Here is a 19,954-nt window from a genome sequence, read left to right as displayed (position 1 = left end):
ATGGTGGGTAGTACATGGGACTTTGGTGACAAAATGGATGGCACTGATGGACTACATCCAATTTGCTGAGTAGAGTGTTGGAAGCTATTTTGTAAATTACATCGTCGAGGATAGGGTAGTCAATTTTACGAGGGTACGTTTAACAGCATAAGTGAAGGAGGCTTTGTTGTGAAATAGGAAGTCGATTCTAGATGCTTACTGTGAGTCTGGAAGGAGAGTCTACAGTCTAACCAGACAGTTAGAATATGTGGACAACTACAAATACCTAAGTCAACTGTCCAGAGTAGTGATGCAAGACGGGCAGGCGGGTGCAGGCAGCGATCGGTAGAAGAGAATGCATTTAGTTTTACTTGCAGTTGGAGGCCACGGAAGGAGTGTTGTTTGGCATTGAAGCTTCTCTGGAGGTTTGTTAACACAGTGTCCAAAGAAGGGCCAGAAGTATACAGAATGGTGTCATCTGCGTATAGGTGGATCAGATAATCACCAGCAGCAAGAGCGACATCATTGATATATTCAGAGAAAAGAGTCGGCCCGAGAATTACGGGCACCCCGGTAAACAAGGCGGAGCAATCATTTGAGAAACCAAGGCTGTTGAGTCTGCCGATAAGAATGCGGTGATGGCCAGGTCGATGAAGATGGCGGTTATGATATCGTTTAGGACCTTGAGCGTGGCTGAGGTGCACCCATGACCAGCTCGGAATCCAGATTGCATAGTGGAGAAGGTACGGTGGGATTTGAAATGGTCAGTGATCTGTTATCTTGGCTTTCAAAGACTTTAGAAAGGTAGGATATCTGGGTTTGAGTGAAGGAGAAGTGGGGGAAGCTTGGGCAAATTGCTGTGTGTGTGTGTGTGTGTGTGGTGGGGTGCAGAGCTGTTGGCCGGGGTAGGGGTAGCCACGTGGAAAGTATCTACATGAGACAGGACAAAAAGTGGTACAGTAGATATGCAGGGATCAACTCCATGGAGGAGCATCATTCAAGAGATGAACAGGTGAGGACAACAACAACAGGAGAGAAAATACTGATGGTGAAGAGTTCCACTGAGGGTGCTGTGGAAGGGATTGGTTTTCAAACACAGCTGCCTTATCAATTCCACATCAGCCTGTAGCCCCTACCTACCTCCCTGTGTCCTAGGTGTTGAAAGAACAGAGTGTAGAAAGAGTGTAGTTATGGCCAAAAATACACCCAAGCTTATCAGAGGACACGGTAGAGTGCTTACCATGTACCTACCCACTACTACCTATCCAATCCTTTTAGAAATGTACCTAGAGGCTAGGGGTGGAATTGGAACTGAGCGAGCATGGAGGAGTGAAGGAGTGAGAGAGCCTACACCCTGAGGATAGACAGACACCCTGGTCTCTTACCTGGCCAGGCAAAGCAGCCTCTCCCTCATCCTACCCAGCTTGTCTTTAGAAGTCTGTGGTGTTCCTAAAACCACCACACAATAGCCTGTTAACAGCCTGGTCCCTCACACTGGCCCCCTATAATCATTCTACGCAATCCTCCTGAAGTCAAGCCATAACAAAGAAACACTTGGCATACATGTCATCTACAGTGCTAATCTAACCCTGGCTTTCCTACTGCAGAATAGGTCAAAGGACAAATTATCCTTCAGGACAGCAGTCAGTCCTGTAACCAACTGAACTCAACTATTGACTTTCTCCTCTACAGAAACAGATGAGAGATTTGTCCAGTAAATTATAGAACACTGGTTGAGTGTAGTCAGTCCGTCCGTCCGTCTTACCCGTCGTTGTACTGATCAGTAGTAGTCTCCTCGGCAACCAGGATATCGTACTCCTCCGCCGCATATTTTTCCCAGTCCGAGATCTCTTGGCCCTCTGTCTCAGCCTCCTTACAAAAGACAACCAACAAAACTCCATTATCCATCATCCCCCACGGCCTCAGGCCCTGAGGTCATATGTCATCCCTGTGCAATAATAACATCCTGTCGTAGTCAATAGTTACCCTTACAACAGAGAAGGGGTCTTTCTGCTCGTGGTCCAGGTATTTCTCGATGTTGAAGAAGGTGTCATAGAAGATGTGAGACAACTTACACTGCTTCAGGTCCCGTAGGGTGATCTTTCCTGGGCAGAATAGAAATCTCATTTTTTTTATGCCCAATTCAGCTGCTTTTCAAGATTTAGTGGTGCTCTAAAACTAGGTCAAATACCTGAGCTGAGCTTGATTTAGTTTACCTGGTACATTGGAACCAATACTGTAGTCATTTTTTTCTCTAAATTAATCAAACACACCTCAAACATGTTCAGTTGTGGCATACAGTATGTGTTTTTCACCCAAGTCAGGGTGGGAAGGTGTTAGCAAATTTACCAAAGCTTCGGTCTAAAAATGCTACGCGCTGGAACTAACAGCTTCTTGTGACATCAAACTAGGCTAGCATTCATAGTCGTGTGCTGGAGTACCAACTCCGGACCACACACAGTGGATTCGGAAAGTATTCAGACCCCTTCCCTTTTCCCAGATTGTTACATTACAGCCGTATTGTAAAATCCTCAGTAATACTCAGTATTAGCATTTTTGCTAATTTATTACAAGTAAAAAACATACCTTATTTACTTAAATATTCAGACCCTTTGCTATGAGACTCAAAATTGAGCTCCGGTGCATCCTATTTCCATTGATCATCCATGAGATTTTTCTACAACTTGGAGTCCACCTGTGGTAAATTCAATTGATTGGACACGATTTGGAAAGGCACACACCTGTCTATATAAAAGGTCCCAGTTGAAAGTGCATGTCAGAGCAAAAACCAAGCTATGGAGGTTGAAGGAATTGTCCTAAGAGCTCCGAGACAGATCTGGGGAAGGGAACTAAAAAAAAGTCTGCAGCATTGAAGGGCCTCAAGAACGCAGTGGCCTTCATAATTCTTAAATGGAAGAAGTTTGGAACCACCAAGACTCTTCCTAGAGCTGGCCGCCCGGCCAAACCAAGCAATCGGGGGAGAAGGGCCTTAGTCAGGGAGATGACCAAGAACCTGATGGTCACTCTGACAGAGCTCCAGAGTTCCTCTGTGGAGATGGGAGAACCTTCCAGAAGGACAACCATCTCTGCAGCACTCCAACAATAACTTTATCGTAGATTATCCAGACGGAAGCCACTCCTCAGTAAAAAGGCACATGGCAGCCCAGCACCTAAATACTCTAAGACCATGAGAAACAAGATTCTTAGGTCTGATAAACAATATTGAACTCTTCGGCCTGAATGCCAAGTGTCGCATCTGGAGGAAACCTGGCACCATCCCTACGGTGAAGGATGGTGGTGGCAGCATGCTGCGGGGATGTTTTTCAACGGCAGGGACTGAGAGACTAGTGAGGATCGAGGGAAAGATTAACGTAGCAAAGTACAGAGAGATCCTTGATAAAAACCTGGACCTCAGACTGGAGTGAAGGTTCACCTTCCAACAGGACAACTACCCTAAGCACACAGCCAAGAGTGGCTTCGGGACAAGTCTCTGAAAGTCCTTGAGTGAACCAGCCAGAGCCCGGACTTGAACCCGATAGAACATCTTTGGAGAGACCTGAAAATAGCTGTGCAGCTTTTCTCCTCATCCAACCTGACCGAGCTTGAGAGGATCTGCAGAGAAGAATGGGAGAAACTCCCCAAATACAGGTGTGCGAAGCTTGTAACGTCATACCCAAGAAGAGTCGAGGCTGTAATCACTGCCAAAGGTGCTTCAACAAAGTACTGAGTAAAGGGTCTGAAGACTTATGTAAATGTGATATTTAATTAAACTTTTTTAAATATTTTCTAACATTTGTCATTATGGGGTATTGTGTGTAGACTGAGGGGGGGGGGGGGGGGTTGACAATTTAATACATTTTAGAATGAGACTAATGTTACAAAATGTAAGGTGTCTAAATACCCCTGGCAACGTGGCTGTGAATCGTGCCTCAGCCCATCTCATCTGTCTGTCCCTCTACATGCATCTCTTTCTCTAATTTCTGACTGTGCTGTCAAATAAATTGTAAATACGTAAAGAGGTTGGAACCCTTTGATTAGTCCGTCTTTCAATCAGCGCAGGAATGTATTACTATTTGTAGCAGTTTCTGTGATGTACTGGTGTGTGTGCATGCTAGCTCTTTACTTCATTACTAACACGTATCTATTGTCTGCATTGTCACGATGAAACAATTTTATAATTTGCGTTTAGGTGTCTGACCCTCGACCTCCGGCTTGACCAGGTCGAGCATCTGACAGAGACAGTCCTCGAAAGGCAGGGGCTCGATTGCCATGGTCTCCAACTTCACACACTGCTCCTCATAGAAATACTCCAGCTCGTACATAGACAACACACCGTCCCCATCCAGGTCCATACACCGGAACCAGTACTCTATACTGTGGAGGGAGAAAGAGACAGGATAGAGACACAGGATAGAGTGGTATCACCAACAAATCAGTACTCCATATGGAGGGGGGTGGGGGACTATTTTGTTTCCAATGTGAGACTGATGTTACTGTGTGTAGTACCTGGTGTCAGTCTTCTTGTCTTCTTCGGAGATGAGGAACCAGACAAAGTCAGCGTAGCTCAGCCTGCCGTCTTTACGCAGACGTCTATCCCTGTGACGAGAGAGATTGTAAGGCAACACTCAAACACGCCACTCCAACTTCACCTTCAATTCTATCAAGCTTCATTTGCAGGGAATATTTGTTTATTTCTAGCAAATAGCAATATCTGCACAGAGCTTTAAACAATAGTAGATTAAATGTTGCGTTTATCTAAGGAAAAACACACAGGGGACCCAAGCCAACCTCAACTCAGTGAAAGGAGTCGATGTGGAACGTCATAACAGCCATTCATTAGTTAATGTCTCTTACCTGGTAACTGTCCCAGAAAATATTCTTTCAATCATCTTGTGGGAGATAGCTGGACAAAACAGGAGAAAAAAGTTTTTATTTTTACAAACTACGCAAGATAACAATGTGACGCGAGTTACTGTGTACAAGGTCTTTCATTATAGATGTGATCCAGTCACAGATCATAAATCCAGCTCATTGGGAAGTAAAGTGAATGATGTAACTGTTAACCTCTCCTTTATCTTTTCCATACAATAAATACAGTGATTTCTGCTTGTAGGGGAGATCTACAGGACTAATAAATGGAGCCAGACATGGCGTCATCCAATTCAACCAAGACATTCATGTGGGGGGTGGGTGGGTGGACGAGTTAGGCCTATTGCCCCATTGATCTTCCTTTCCTGTTTCCTTCATGACCAGGAACATATGGAGTGGTGTGTGGGAGCAAAAGCACTTGGACTCCACTTGAACATTAAGGTTGCCTTGGTAATCCTCTCTCTCTGTGTGTGTGTGTGTGTGTGTGTACACACACACACACACACACACACACACCTTGGTCTTTTTGTCGGACCAAAGGGGTATGTCACGAAGCTAGCGCTTTCCAACTCAACGGTTATCCTTAATTCAGAGAGTTCACAAACTCAATTATATCCCGCTACGTGACATACACCTTAGCTCTCTTTTGTCTATGTAGAGGTTGTGTGTGTGTGTTTCTGTGTACCTTGGTCGTTGTGTCGGGCCAGGTCTCTCTGGTCTATGTATAGGTCATGGTCTGTGTCCAGCTCCCAGAACTTGCAGTAGATGACGTAGAAATGTTCATAGGAGAAGAACTCTGTTAGCTGGTTCACGTCCTCCTCCTGCTCTAGCAGGGCCACGTTCTGTTGGACCAATCAATTCATCAACCAACCAGCCAAATCAAATCACTGGTGACTTACTTAGCACTTTAAACAGATATAGAGATGAGGAAAAAAGCTCCCTTGATGGGAAAAAAAACATTGGAGGAAGTAGACTCGACAAGAAGGTGGGCCCCATCTTCATCCGACTCACAGCACTACTGTAGATGTGACAACTGATCAGTTCCACCTCAAAGCTCCCTTCCTACCTGGAGAAAGCTGCTTTTCCTGAGCTCTGAACAGCTGATCCTGCCTGACCATGACCTGTTCACATTGTAGAATATCCTCTGGGCAACCTGCAGACAACACACAGCTTTAATAGCCTCTGGAACACTCAAAAGATCACTTCAACTCATCCACAGAAAAAAATCTGTATATGACAACAAGGCTTCAGAGTCAGTCACGATAGGACACATTTGATATTACATTCAACATCACACGCTAACTTCTGTAGACATACCAAGTGGTATGGATTAAAAAATGCCAAAATATATTTTGGTGTGGTATGTATAATGACTTACTGTGGTGATGTAGCGTGAGTGGAAGTCGGACGCCTCCTTCAGGAAGGCCAGGCCTGCGTGAGAGTTCACCACATCCTGAACAACACAGACAGGAGGTTAATAACATTTACAACAAGGCTGGGGAGAGGTCCAGAGGACTAACTGGGCCTTGCCACAAGACAAGCACCAGAGAGACAATCAAACATACAACAGTATGTCAAATCACTCTCTGGGGACTCTGGGGAGTTAGTAGCAGAAAGACAGACCCCATTTTCTGCTCTGCCTGTTGGAGAGATGTTGAAAGGGCTCGACTAGCTCAAAACACCATATTCAAGATGTATTGGAACTTCAAAAAGGTGGCCTAATGTCAAGCAGCATCCATCCATATAGCCGCTCCATCTGTTGTGTAGATCCAGCTATGCATTAGGAGAAATCTGCAGACCGCAATGGCAGATGAATGGGAAGAATCTAAATTGGGAGGACAATTGAATTGCACTTTTGAAGTATGAAAGCATCTAACAGACTCTTATCCCTTTAAATGGCCGGCATGAGTAGGGGACATCGTGGAGAAATTGAGACTATGGAAACAATAGGAGACGAATGGGAGAAGAGGCCTGCTCTGTTATATAGCTGCTCATATTCTCCATGCTGGACCACCACACACAGATTCTTTCATGTGGTGACTGGTGAGCTGAATCTCCAATGAACTGTACTTTTATCCAAGCTATGAAAATCACTCATGCCCCCTGTCGTTTTTTTAACCCCTCTCTGTCAGATGGGTGAAAGGAACTAAACATTGATGTAAATGCGAAGACGGCAGTGAAATTAAAATAGCTTTATTTTGAGGCAGACTGCGGTGCGCCCACTCCTCCCTCTTAACCCTTCCTGTGAGAAATTAAATAATAGAAAAATCCATAAATCACCAGGGTGAGGAGCCCATTCACCCCAGCGTCGCAATACAAATTAAACGGTGAGTGCCAGAAGGCATCTCCTCCCGGTATGCTAACGGGTGTTTTGTCACGGCCCAGACGGTTCTGCCAGCATGAATATGAATCAGCCCAATTTGGGGCAGATACGGTACACCACCAGGTAGGTAGGCAGACAGCAGGGTTTACGTTAGCCGGTAATTGACCATTTTTGGCCGATCCTGTCATACACTCCGATTTCGCACTTTTGCACCATTCTCTCACTCTTGCGTGTATGCATCTGCTGCTGAGGAGAGCGAGAGAGGAGGCTATTGTTGATTGCTACGATGGAGGACTTTCTCATTTAATTAAAACAAAAGTTTGAGCGTATGCTTATAGTGTAAAGTTTACAAGGGGAATGTCCTCTGCATGGAAACGTTTTAATATTGTAGTGTACAAAGATGAGAACGTTGGCGAGAACAAATGCAGGCTACTGTACAACTCGCTATTCAGGTAGGATGCTTTTGGAACTTTACATTTTTTATTATTTTATTATTATTGTAGGCATATTAATTCATCTAAACAAGTTATTTAAATATTCAAAATATGTTAGGTTTCATTCTGTTGAGACATGTGTGTGCTAAATTAAGCAAGATCTGTCATTTTAATTGTGTGCGCCGTATTTAAGGTTATAAGTAGACCTGTTGTAAAATAAATATCATTAGCCTATTGCTTTCATTTGTTGGGTAAGGTAGGCACTAGCCTTTCTTGGTAATTGCTGCAATATAGCCTGTTCAAAACTTTTGTACATTTTTAAACCAGTTCGCAAATGTTTTGTTTCATTCTGTTGAGCCATTTTCTCTGGCCAAATTAAGTTTAAACTAATGTTGTGTTTGCCGCAATATAATATTCTGCTAGTATTTTCCCTAGAAACAATGGCTTGACTTGCTTTTGATATTACCTTAATAAAGTTTAGAAACTTTTGGAGCAGTGTGGTTAATAGCCTACTATACTGCAGGCCTATGATATGAAGGCAGTGCACACCGGCGCTCCAACTGACTCCGACAGTTGAATTTAAAGGTGAGGAAGAATATTTAAAGCCTACCAGTTACTCATATAATGTAACAATATAAATCATATTCTGATCTAAAATGCCCCCTTCTGTACGCCTATAGACGCAGTAGTATCTGACAAGGATAAAGAAATATATTTTGGTGTCTTAACATGCCTCCGGCATATCGCTCTGGGGAGAGAGAGAGCCTAAGCTTCTCTTACTGTGTGTGTGTGTGTGTACAGTGGGGAGAACAAGTATTTGATAACCTGCTAAATCGGCAGTGTTTCCTACTTACAAAGCATGTAGAGGTCTGTAATTTTTATCATAGGTAGACTTCCACTGTGAGAGACGGAATCTTAAACAAAAATCCAGAAAATCACAGTGTATGATTTTTAAGTAATTAATTTGCATTTTATTGCATGACATGAGTATTTGATACATCAGAAAAGCAGAACCTAATATTTGGTACTTCTCAATTACAGAGATCATACGTTTCCTGTAGTTCTTGACTAGGTTTGCACACACCGCAGCAGGGATTTTGGCCCACTCCTCCATACAGACCTTCAACAGATCCTTCAGGTCTCGGGGCTGTCGCTGGACAATACGGACTTTCAGCTCCCTCCAAAGATTTTCTATTGAGTTCAGGTCTGGAGACTGGCTAGGCCACTCCAGGACCTTGAGATGCTTCTTACGGAGCCACTCCTTAGTTGCCCTGGCTGTGTGTTTCGGGTCGTTGTCATGCTGGAAGATCCAGCCACGACCCATCTTCAATGCTCTTAATGAGGGAAGGAGGTTGTTGGCCAAGATCTCGCGATACATGGCCCCATCCATCCTCCCCTCAATACGGTGCAGTCGTCCTGTCCCCTTTGCAGAAAAGCATCCCCAAAGAATGATTTTTCCACCTCCATGCTTCACGGTTGGGATGGTGTTCTTGGGGTTGTACTCCTTCTTCCAAACACGGCGGGTGGAGTTTAGACCAAAAAGCTCTATTTTTGTCTCATCAGACCACATTACATTTTCCCATTCCTCCTCTGGATCATCCAGATGGTCATTGGCAAACTTCAGACGGGCCTGGACATGCGCTGGCTTGAGCAGGGGGATCTTGCGTGCACTGCAGGATTTTAATCCATGACGGGCGTAGTGTTTTTCTTTGAGACTGTGGTCCCAGCTCTCTTCAGGTCATTGACCAGGTCCTGCCGTGTAGTTCTGGGATGATCCCTCACCTTCCTCATGATCATTGATGCCCCACGAGGTGAGATCTTGCATGGAGCCCCAGACTGAGGGTGATTGACTGTCATCTTGAACTTCTTCCATTTTCTAATAATTGCGCCAACAGTTGTTGCCTTCTCACCAAGCTGCTTGCCTATTGTCCTGTAGCCCATCCCAGCCTTGTGCAGGTCTACAATTTTATCCCTGATGTCCTTACACAGCTCTCTGGTCTTGGCCATTGTGAAGGGTTTGGAGTCTGTTTGAGTGTGTGGACAGGTTGTCTTCTATACAGTTAATGAGTTCAAACAGGTGCAGTTAACAGGTAATGAGTGGAGAGGGCTTCTTAAAGAAAAACTAACAGGTCTGTGAGAGCCGGAATTCTTACTGGTTGGTAAGTGATCAAATACTTTTACATTTGAGATTCTTCAAAGTACCCACTCTTTGCCTTGCTGACAACTTTGCACCCTCTTGGCATTCTCTCAACCAGCTTCATGAGGTAGTCATCTGGATTGGATTTCAATTAACAGGTGTGCCTTAATGCGTTTGAGACAATCAGCTGTGTTGTGACACGATAGGGTTGGTATACAGAAAATAGCTCTATTTGGTAAAAGACCAAGTCCATATTATGGCAAGAACAGCTCAAATAAGCAAAGAGAAACGACAGTCCATCATTGCCTGAATCAAGCCTTCAATGTCGATTTGTTGCAAAGAAACCACAACTAAAGGACACCAATAAGAAGAGACTTGCTTGGGCCAAGAAACACGAGCAATGCACATTAGAACACTAGAAATCTGTCCTTAGTTCTGATGAGCTCAAATTTGAGATTTTTGGTTCCTGGTCACTTGTCAGGTGCCAGAAAACCCTTGCAGACAGGCAAACCCCAGAAACCCTGGCAGACAGACTACACAACTGGCCAGCACAGCAATGCTCAACTCTGGGATGTGATTGGCACAATTTGTTTGTTATAAAGGGGATAGAATAAATACAAGGTACAGTTACTTCTCTGATAAATCTACACTGAACAAACATAAAATGCAACAATTTAAAATATTTTACTAAGTTACAGTTCATATAAGGAGATCGGTCAATTGAAATGAATTCATTAAGCCCTAATCTATGGATTTCACATGACTGGGAATACAAATATGCATCTTTTGGTCACAGATAGTAAAAAAAAAGAGGTAGGGGCGTGGATCAGAAAACCAGTCAGTATCTAGTGTGAACACCATTTGCCTCATGCAGAGAGACATGTCCTTTGAATATAATTGATCAAGCTGTTGATTGTGGCCTGTGTAATGTTGACCCACTCCTATTCAATGGCTGTCCAAAGTTAATACAGAGCATCCCAAACCTGCTCAATGGGTGATTATGTCTGAGTATGCAAGCTATGGAAGAACTGGGACATTTTCAGCTTCCAGGAATTGTGTACAGATTCTTGCAACATGGAGCCGTGCATTATCATGCTTAAACATGAGGTGATGGTGGCGGATTAATGGCACGGCAATGGGCCTCAGGATCTCGTCAAGGTATTTCTGTGCATTCAAATTGTCATCAATAAAATGCAATTGTGTTGGTTGTCCGTAGCTTACGCCTGCCCATACCCCCACCGCCACCATGGGGCACGCTGTTCACAACATTGACATCAGCATACCGTTCGCCCACACACTGCCATCTGCCCGGTACAGTTGAAACTGGGATTCAGCCGTGAATGGCACACTGGTGGCCATCGAAGCTGAGCATTTGCCCACTGAAGTCGGTTCCAACGCGAAACTGCAGTCAAGTCAAGACAACGATGAAGACGATGAGCACGCAGACTAGTTTCCCTGCAGCAGTTTGACAGTTTGTGCAGAAATTCTTTAGTTGTGCAAACCCACAGTTTCACTAGCTGCCCGGTTGGCTGGTCTCAGACGATCCTGCATGTGAAGAAGCTGGATGTGGAGGTCCTGGCCTGGTTCTATATCATCTGTGGTGTTGAGGCCGGTTGGACGTACTACCAAATTCTCTAAAACGATATTGAAGTCAGCTTATGGTAGAGAAATTAACATTTCATTCTCTAGCAACAGCTCTGGTGGACATTCCAGCAGTCAGTATGCCAATTGCGGCAGGTAACCTAGTGGTTAGAGCGTTGGGCCAGTAACCGAAATGTTGCTAGATCGAATCCCTGAGCTGACAAGGTAAAAATCTGTCGTTCTGCCCCTGAACAAGGCAGTTTGTTCTGAACAAGAATTTGGTCTTAATTAACTGACTTGCCTAGTTAAATAAAAAGGTTTAAAAAAATAATAATAATTGCATGCTTCCTCAAAACCGGAGATATCTGTGGCATTGTGTTGTGCAACAACTGCACATTTTAGAGTGGCCTTTTATTGTTCCCAACACAAGGTACACCTGTGTAATGACCATGCCGTTTAATCAGCTTCTTAATATGCCACACCTGCCAGGTGGATGGATTATCGTGGTAAAGAAGAAATGCTCACTAACTGGGATGTAAACAAATTTGTGCATAAAATGTGAGTGAAATATGCTTTTTGTGTGTAGGGAACATTTCTGGGATCTCTTATTTCAGCTCATGGGACCTACACCTTAAATGTTGGTTTATATTTCTGTTCAGTATAAAACGCCACTGAATGGAATGAAGTGCTCATGTTAACTCTACCACTGGCCCAAAATACCCCTCTCCCCCTGTCCTGCCCCAAAGAACCCCCTCCTTGCTTCTCTTCCTAATAATACACCGCTGCCCAGCACTTCTCCCCAAACTAGAATCCCACTCTCTCTCCACAGGGGGGCTGTGTGTGTGGTGTTCCTGTACCTGCAGGAATGGAATAAAGTCCTCTTGTTCCAGGTAATTACAGCCAGGTTTGGCCAAGAGGTGTACAAACTTAGACACGTCGTCATGACAGGTTTGCAGCATTCTGGGAAGGAAAGAGGGAACATATGGTTTCAGGGTTTTTCAGGGTCTCGCTCTCTCCCTATTTTTTTCTCTCCATCAGAGAACACTTCAGAGCGAGTCTGAAATCATTCACCTCTGAAGTGGCAGTGCGGGTTAATACATTCTGAAATTAGGATTCTGAAATGACGCTGGGTCAGGCTCAGAGTGTTACAGCAGTGATGATGACATAATGGAACTTTCTTTTTTGAACCCCCTCAGAGCCATGAGGTAATGTCAGAGGCCATTCCACTCCAATTCTCTAGAGACTCACACATTATTAAAACAGTACGCTTACAACACACAACCAAGAGAACAGTCCAGTAGAGTACAGTACATCTTACTTTACCCAAGAGAAACACAGTGCCTTCGGAAAGTATTCAGACCCATTTACTTTTTCCACATTTGTGACACCACCTGGATTCGGTCTTATGCAGCAACATTTGAAATTCTGTTTTTACATTGGATTAAAAGTAGAGACTCAGAACTACAAAATGGTATATCATACACTCCATTTGAGGAATGAATGGGAAAGTAATTCTGCTTTGAAAGTTGATCAATTTGTAAAATCACTTTTGTATTTCAATGTTTTGGTTCTACTATGAAGAACCCTTCATTGTCTACACCCATTCAGCATTGTTCACACCCTCTTAAGCCGTAGCCCCACCCATCTCTTTAAGGGTTGAGCCGAGCGTTCTGTACTAACTTGCCAGCTACTTCCAGACATCTAAGGGAGAGAGAACAGCTCACTGAACATTACTCGCCATAGCAGAGCTGGTTAGGCTGTTATGTTATCCAGAGCGTTGGTGACTGCAACTGTGCTGTCAGATTGTCCTTTCGTAAATACACACTGGACGCTCTGGCCAATAAGTAGGGTTGATCTGAAAGCTGTGACCTCACAACTACAGTCAAGCACCCAAGCTAACTGGCTAACATTGGCTAGCTACTTCCAGACACATAATGAGAGAACACCCCACTCTGACCATGTTACTCACCCTAGCAGAGCTGGTTAGGCTGTTTTCATGTTATCCAGAGCATTGGTGACCGTAACTGTGCTGCTGGCAACAATTGAATTACGCTTTGTTGATGTTTACTGACGGGCATTTGCAACGGGTGGTGAGCGTTCAACAATTCAGTTATTCTGCACTCTGGCACACTAAGACGGGATTATTTTGTTAAGAAATGTAGCTAGATAGACAATGAATCCCAACGCATAACGTGTAACGTTAGTTAGGGAGCAAGCCAACAGTACACTAACTTGAAATGAAAATGCTTTGTCAAAATTAGAAATGCGTAATATCTGAAAATGAAGCTAGCTAGACTATCTTACCCTTGGTCTTAAATCAGTGGATAGCCAGAGCGAATTTACCAGCTAGTTGGTCTATCAACAGTGCAGTGACATAACAGTTTTTTTTAAAGACATGTATCTAGCTAGCTAGCTAAACAATGGACCATCAAATTCAATTTTATTGGTCACATACACATGGTTAGTAGATGTTAATGCAAGTGTAGCGAAATGTGTGACCGTGCAGTAATTTAACAATTTCACAACAACTACCTTATATACACACACAAGTGTAAAGGACGAATAAGAATATGTACATATAAATATATGGATGAGCGATGGCCGTGCGGCATAGGCAAGATGCAGTAAACATTATATAAAGTAGCATTGTTTAAAGTGACTGAACTGTAATACATTTATTACATCACATTTTTTATTATTAAAGTGGCTTGAGATAATCACAACACATGCAGTTACTACCCTGCATGAATCTGCAGGTAGCTAACCAACCAGTTCTATGGCTATAACTAGTCAAGCAAATGTGTCTGATATACAAATAATAAGATCATACACAAAGTTAGCTAGCGACCCAGACAGCTAACGTTAGCTAGCTAACAGCACACTTGAAATGAAACATCTGAAAATGTAGCTAGCTAGACTGTCTTACCCGTATACATCATGGTTGGATGCAAATCCTGTCTGATGCAATGTATGGTTGCTCTTAGTTTGAAGATGTAATCCAGACTGGTGTTTTCTCCATCTCATTAGCTATCATACTCGAATTCCACTGATTCCAAAACTCGGTCCCCCAGAAAGTGGAGAGCATACACAATGGTAGCTAGCGAGACAGCCAGCTAACGTAAGCTAGTTAACAGTACACTTTAACTTGACATTAGATTTATGCAGTTTTACTACTCGATATATAAAAAATAAAAGCGGCGTTCAACACAATTACCTAGACATACTGACCAGCTCGAATAGGCAGACGAGTGCTATATGGCAGACCAATCCAAACTCATCTCTTGGCATGTCCAGCTTACTCCTTATCTCAGCCAATCATGGCTAGCCGGAAGGTTGCTGACTTTTTCTGTGACTAAACCAACTAGGCTCGTAATTTAACAATTTTATTCGTATTTAGAGATGGCATACAAGTTTGATATTAAGGCACATGAAAGTTCACGTTTGAGAAGGCAATTCTGCCAAAAAAACGCATTTTGATAAATACACATTTTTCTACGTTCAAACAATTCACTTGCAACATAAGCCTAGTATCCTGAATCGGGTCACATTTTGTTACGTTACAGCCTTATCCCAAAATGGAAAAATAAATAAAAATCCTCAGCAATCTACACACAATACCCCATAAATGACAAAGTGAAAACAGTTTGTCAATTTTAGCAAATGTATTAAGAAAAAACAGATATGCCTTATTTACATAAGTATTCAGACCCTTTGCCATGAGACTCGAAATTGAGCTCAGGTGCATCTGGTTTCCATTGATCATCCTTGAGAAGTTTCTACAACATGATTGGAGTCCACCTGTGGTAAATTCAATTGATGGACATGATTTGGAAAGGCAAACGCCTGTCTATATAAAGGTCCCACAGTTGACAGTGCATGTCAGAGCAACAACCAAGCCATGAGGTCAAAGGAATTGTCCATAGGCACAGATCTGGGGAAGGGTACCAAAACACTTCTGCAGCATTGAAGGCCCCCAAGAACACAGTGGTCTCCATTATTCTTAAATCGGGGGGAAAGGGCCTTGGTCAGGGAGGTGTCCAAGAACCTGATGGGCACTATAACAAAACTCTAGAATTCCTCTGTGGAGATGGGAGGACAACCATCTCTGCAGCACTCAACCAATCAGGCCTTTATGTAGAGTTGCAAGACGGAAGCCACTCCTCAGTAAAAGGCACATGACAATCCGCTTGGAGTTTGCCAAAAGGCACCTAAATACTCTCCGACCAGGAGAAACAAGATTCTCTGGTCTGAATAAAAGCAAGATTGAACTCTTTGGCCTGAAAGCCAAGCGCTACGTGTGGAGGGATCCTGGCATCATCCCTACTGTGAAACATGGTGGTGGGCAGCATCATGCTGTGGGGATGTTTTTCAGCGGCAGGGACTGAGAGACTAGACACAGCAAAGATGAATGGAGCAAAGTACAGAGAGATCCTTGATAAAATCCTGCTCCAGAGTGCTCAGGACCTCAGACTGGGACGAAGGTTCACCTTCCAACAAGACGACGACCCTAAGCACACAGCCAAGCCAACGCAGGAGTGGCTTCAGACAAGTCTCTGAATGTCCTTGAGTGGCCCAGCCAGAGCCCAGACTTGAACCCGATCGAACATCTCTGGAGAGAACTGAAAATACCTGTGCAGCGACGCTCGCCATCCAACCCGACAGAGCTTGAGGGGATCTGCAGAGAAGAACGAGAGAAACTCCCCAAATACAGGTGTGCGAAGCTTGTAACGTCATATCCAGGAAGACTCGAGGCTGTAATCGCTGCCAAAGGTGCTTCAACAAAGTACTGAGTAAAGGGTTTGAATACTTATGTAAATGTGAAATCATTTTTTATTATTTTGATAAATTAAACATTTCTAAAAACAATTTTTTTCTTTGTCATTATGGGGTATTGTGTGTAGATTGATGAGGGAAAAACAAACAATTTAATACATTTTAGAACAAGGCTGTAACCTAACAAAATCTAGAAAAAGTCGAGTGGTCTGAATACATTCCCGAATGCACTGTACATGTAAACATTTCAAGTGTTTACATGTTATGAAAAAATAGGACAAAACATTATTGGAAGACCAGTTACTGAGTACTCTTTGCTTAAGCTTTGGCCATCACATGTGGCTATTGGTAGTTGTTTACGAGAGACTATGGGTTGTGAGAGTAGCTCTGTGAGGTCGGCTGGCTGGGTACAAGAACCATTGTCTTACTTTCTCCACATGGCCACAAACTTGTGAACGGACACGAAGCCCGTCCTATCGCCTCCAGCCGAATTGAACAATGGAGCTTTCCAGTAGAGCGGACACTCGCACGCCTGGAGGGGGATAAGAAGGGAGAAATAAGGGATTTAGACGAGTGTCCTCTTCTGTGCAGTTGAATGTCAGTTCACTTAACTATCCTTTACAGCTCACACGTAATAGAACTGTGTCAAACTAAATATTGTCCAGCTACACGCTTAAATGTTCAACATTGTCCTCCATCAGGGTGAACTAAATGTTATTTTGTTTTACAGTGCTTTTTTGATTTTCTCTCTCCACCTTACAGCTGTCAGTCACTCTGCTCTAATTCCAACTAAAAACGTTTAATCCAGCCGTCAAAACGTGACACAGCGATTTCCTGGGCTGACTGGCTTTGAACTGAAGAGGATTCGATTTGGATTGAAAATGTCAATAAATTGCCCATATCCCACAGATAATAGTGGTGTTTCCCCCCCCAAAGACCTCCCTTGAGGTAACCTGGCTGATGTTTCTTTCTCAACTCAGGTTCCCCCACAGGTCAGCGGTCACATACCTGGGAGGGGGGGGGGGGGGGTCAGAAATAATATTTTCATGGGTTAAGAGAGAGAGAGAAAAACCAAGTCTGAGCTGCAAACCTTAACTAAAGCCAGGGGCTAATTGCACTAATGAAAACAAATTTGCTGGGTGGCTACAGAGCCTCGGCACTACAAATCACCTTCTCACCTTGGCAACCTTCCCCATGTCCTCAATGGTGGCCCTTTCATTGGGGAATTGGGAAAATATTTTCTCGATCTTAGCAATGAGGCCGTCGATGTTGAGGTTGGCTTTGGGCCGCCCCCGCGGAAAGTAGAACTTTGGAATGCTTTCACTCAGCGCCGTGGGAACAGGCGCCTCGCTCTTCACCTGGGCCTGAGGAGAAACAGACAGGACAGAAATAGCCTGTGTTAGCATCAGCGGCTAACAGTATCTAACATTTAGGACCCAACGACACTAGTGCTGGCTAAAGTAAGCAAAGGCTACCTAGTCCCAATAAAGTAATCCACCACCGGCCCCGCCTGCATCTGCCCCATTAGGGAAACAACTTCCCCCTCCCTTCAACCAATTAACTAATGGCTTTCAATAAAGATGTGTCAAGTGATGTTGGAATGTTCAAAACACACCATTTACACTAAGAGACATTCTGGCAGGCGCCAACCAGCAGGATAGACTTCTACACACAAGTCTACATCGAAAAAGCAACATATGAATGGAATTATGTATCAAATTATCTGAATGAAAGCATTGAAATAATGTATGCTACGATCCAAGAATAATTGACAGCAGTGATCTATGTTCATTTCAAATGCAAAGCTGTAAAATACAGCCTACAGCATGACCTGATATCAACATACAGAATGGTAAGTGAAAATGCTCTAGAGATGGTTGATCCAATTAATTATCTCCTGACAAGAGAGGCACAGTGCCATCAGAAAGTACTCACACCCATAGACTTTTTCCAAATGTTATGTTACAGCCTGAATTTAGAATTTGTGTCACTGGCCTACACACAACACCCCATCATGTCAATTATGTTTTAATTCATGATTTAAAATGAAAAGCTGAAATTAGTATTGAACCCCTTTGTTATGGCAAGCCTAAATAAGTTCAGGAGTAAAAATGTGCTTAACAAGTCACATAATAAGTTGCATGGACTCCCTGTGTGTTTAACATGTTTTTTTTAAAATGATTACCTGATCTCTGTACCCCCACACATATAATCATCTCCAAGGTCCCGCAGTCAAACAGTGAATTTCAAACATATTCAACCAAAGACCAGGGAGGTTTTCTAGTGCCTCGCAAAGAAGGGCACCTATTTGTAGAAAGAAAATAAAAATGCAAAAATTGAATATCCATTTAACCATGGTGAAGATACTAATTACACTTTGGATCAGAGAGTTCCTATGATTCCTGGCTGATGTTTTGGTCAATTTTGAATGTTGGCGGTGCTTTCACTCTAGTGATAGCATGAGACTGAGTCTACAACCCACACAAGTGGCTCAGGTAGTGCAGCTCATCCAGGATGGGACATCAATGCGAGCTGTGGCAAGGTTTGCTGTGTCTGTCAGCGTAGTGTCCAGAGCGTGGAGGCGCTACCAGGAAACAGGCCAGTACATCAGGAGATGTGGAGGAGGCCGTAGGAGGGCAACAACCCAGCAGCAGGACCGCTACCTCCACCTTTGTGCTAGGAGGAGCACTGCCAGAGCCCTGCAAAATGACCTCCAGCAGGCCACAAATGTGCATGTGTCTGCTCAAACGGTCAGAAACAGACTCCATGAGGGTGGTATGAGGGTCCAACGTCCACAGGTGGGGGTTGTGCTTACAGCCCAACACCGTGCAGGATGTTTGGCATTTGCCAGAGAACACCAAGATTGGCAAATTCGCCACTGGCGCCCTGTGCTCTTCACAGCTGAAAGCAGGTTCACACTGAACACATGTGACAGACGTGACAGTGTCTGGAGACGCCGTGGAGAACGTTCTGCTGCCTGCAACATCCTCCAGCATGACCGGTTTGGCGGTGGGTCAGTCATGGTGTGGGGTGGCATTTATTTGGGGAGCCGCACAGCCCTACATGTGCTCGCCAGGAGGTAGCCTGACTGCCATTAGGTACCGAGATGAGATCCTCAGACCCCTTGAGACCATATGCTGGTGCGGCTGGCCCTGGGTTCCTCCTAATGCAAGACAATGCTAGACCTCATGTGGCTGGAGTGTGTCAGCAGTTCCTGCAAGAGGAAGGCATTGATGCTATGGACTGGCCCGCCCGTTCCCCAGACCTGAATCCAATTGAGCACATCATGTCTCGCTCCATCCACCAACGCCACGTTGCACCACAGACTGTCCAGGAGTTGGCGGATGCTTTAGTCCAGGTCTGGGAGGAGATCCCTCAGGAGACCATCCGCCACATCATCAGGAGCATGCCCTGATGTAGGGAGGTCATACAGGCACGTGGAGGCCACACACTACTGAGCCTCATTTTTACATGTTTTAAGGACATTACATCAAAGTTGGATCAGCCTGTAGTGTGGTTTTCCACTTTAATTTTGAGTGTGACTCCAAATCTAGACCTCCATGGGTTGATAAATTTGATTTCCATTGATAATTTGTGTGTGATTTTGTTGTCAGCACATTCAACTATGTAAAGAAATAAGTATTTCATAAGAATATTTCATTCATTCAGATCTAGGAAGTGTTATTTTAGTGTGTATAAATACACACACTGTTGACCAAATACTTATTATTTTCCACCATAATTTGCAAATAAATTCATTTAAAATCCTACAATGTGATTTTCTGGATTTTTTTTCTTCCATTTTGTCTGTCATAGTTGAATTTTACCAATGATGAAAATTACAGGCCTCGCTCATCT

General features: G+C 43.8%; 1 protein-coding gene across 5 annotated transcripts in view; it reads right to left on the bottom strand.

Moving 5' to 3' along the window:
* ppp2r3b (protein phosphatase 2, regulatory subunit B'', beta) overlaps nt 1-19,954 on the bottom strand; it is a 54,792-nt gene that overhangs the window by 1,951 nt on the left and 32,887 nt on the right. For 2 of the 5 annotated variants that reach the window (XM_020461860.2, XM_020461863.2), the window contains 11 exons: nt 17,275-17,460; nt 16,525-16,628; nt 12,181-12,283; nt 6,227-6,301; nt 5,915-6,001; nt 5,534-5,690; nt 4,834-4,882; nt 4,486-4,575; nt 4,178-4,353; nt 1,966-2,084; nt 1,745-1,851 (listed from right to left, as the gene is read on the bottom strand). In XM_020461860.2, coding sequence (XP_020317449.1) covers nt 1,745-1,851; nt 1,966-2,084; nt 4,178-4,353; nt 4,486-4,575; nt 4,834-4,882; nt 5,534-5,690; nt 5,915-6,001; nt 6,227-6,301; nt 12,181-12,283; nt 16,525-16,628; nt 17,275-17,460 — 1,253 coding nt within the window. Of the gene's footprint in view, nt 1-1,364; nt 1,429-1,744; nt 1,852-1,965; nt 2,085-4,177; nt 4,354-4,485; nt 4,576-4,833; nt 4,883-5,533; nt 5,691-5,914; nt 6,002-6,226; nt 6,302-12,180; nt 12,284-16,524; nt 16,629-17,274; nt 17,461-19,954 lie in introns of all 5 variants that reach the window. The other 3 variants (XM_020461862.2, XM_031806325.1, XM_020461861.2) reach the window with 3 other exon arrangements.

Source organism: Oncorhynchus kisutch, linkage group LG26, assembly GCF_002021735.2.
Source record: "Oncorhynchus kisutch isolate 150728-3 linkage group LG26, Okis_V2, whole genome shotgun sequence".
Taxonomy (NCBI): Eukaryota; Metazoa; Chordata; class Actinopteri; order Salmoniformes; family Salmonidae; genus Oncorhynchus; species Oncorhynchus kisutch.
The sequence above is the reverse complement of the archived record's forward strand: the minus strand, read 5'-3'. Positions and strand labels throughout refer to the sequence as shown.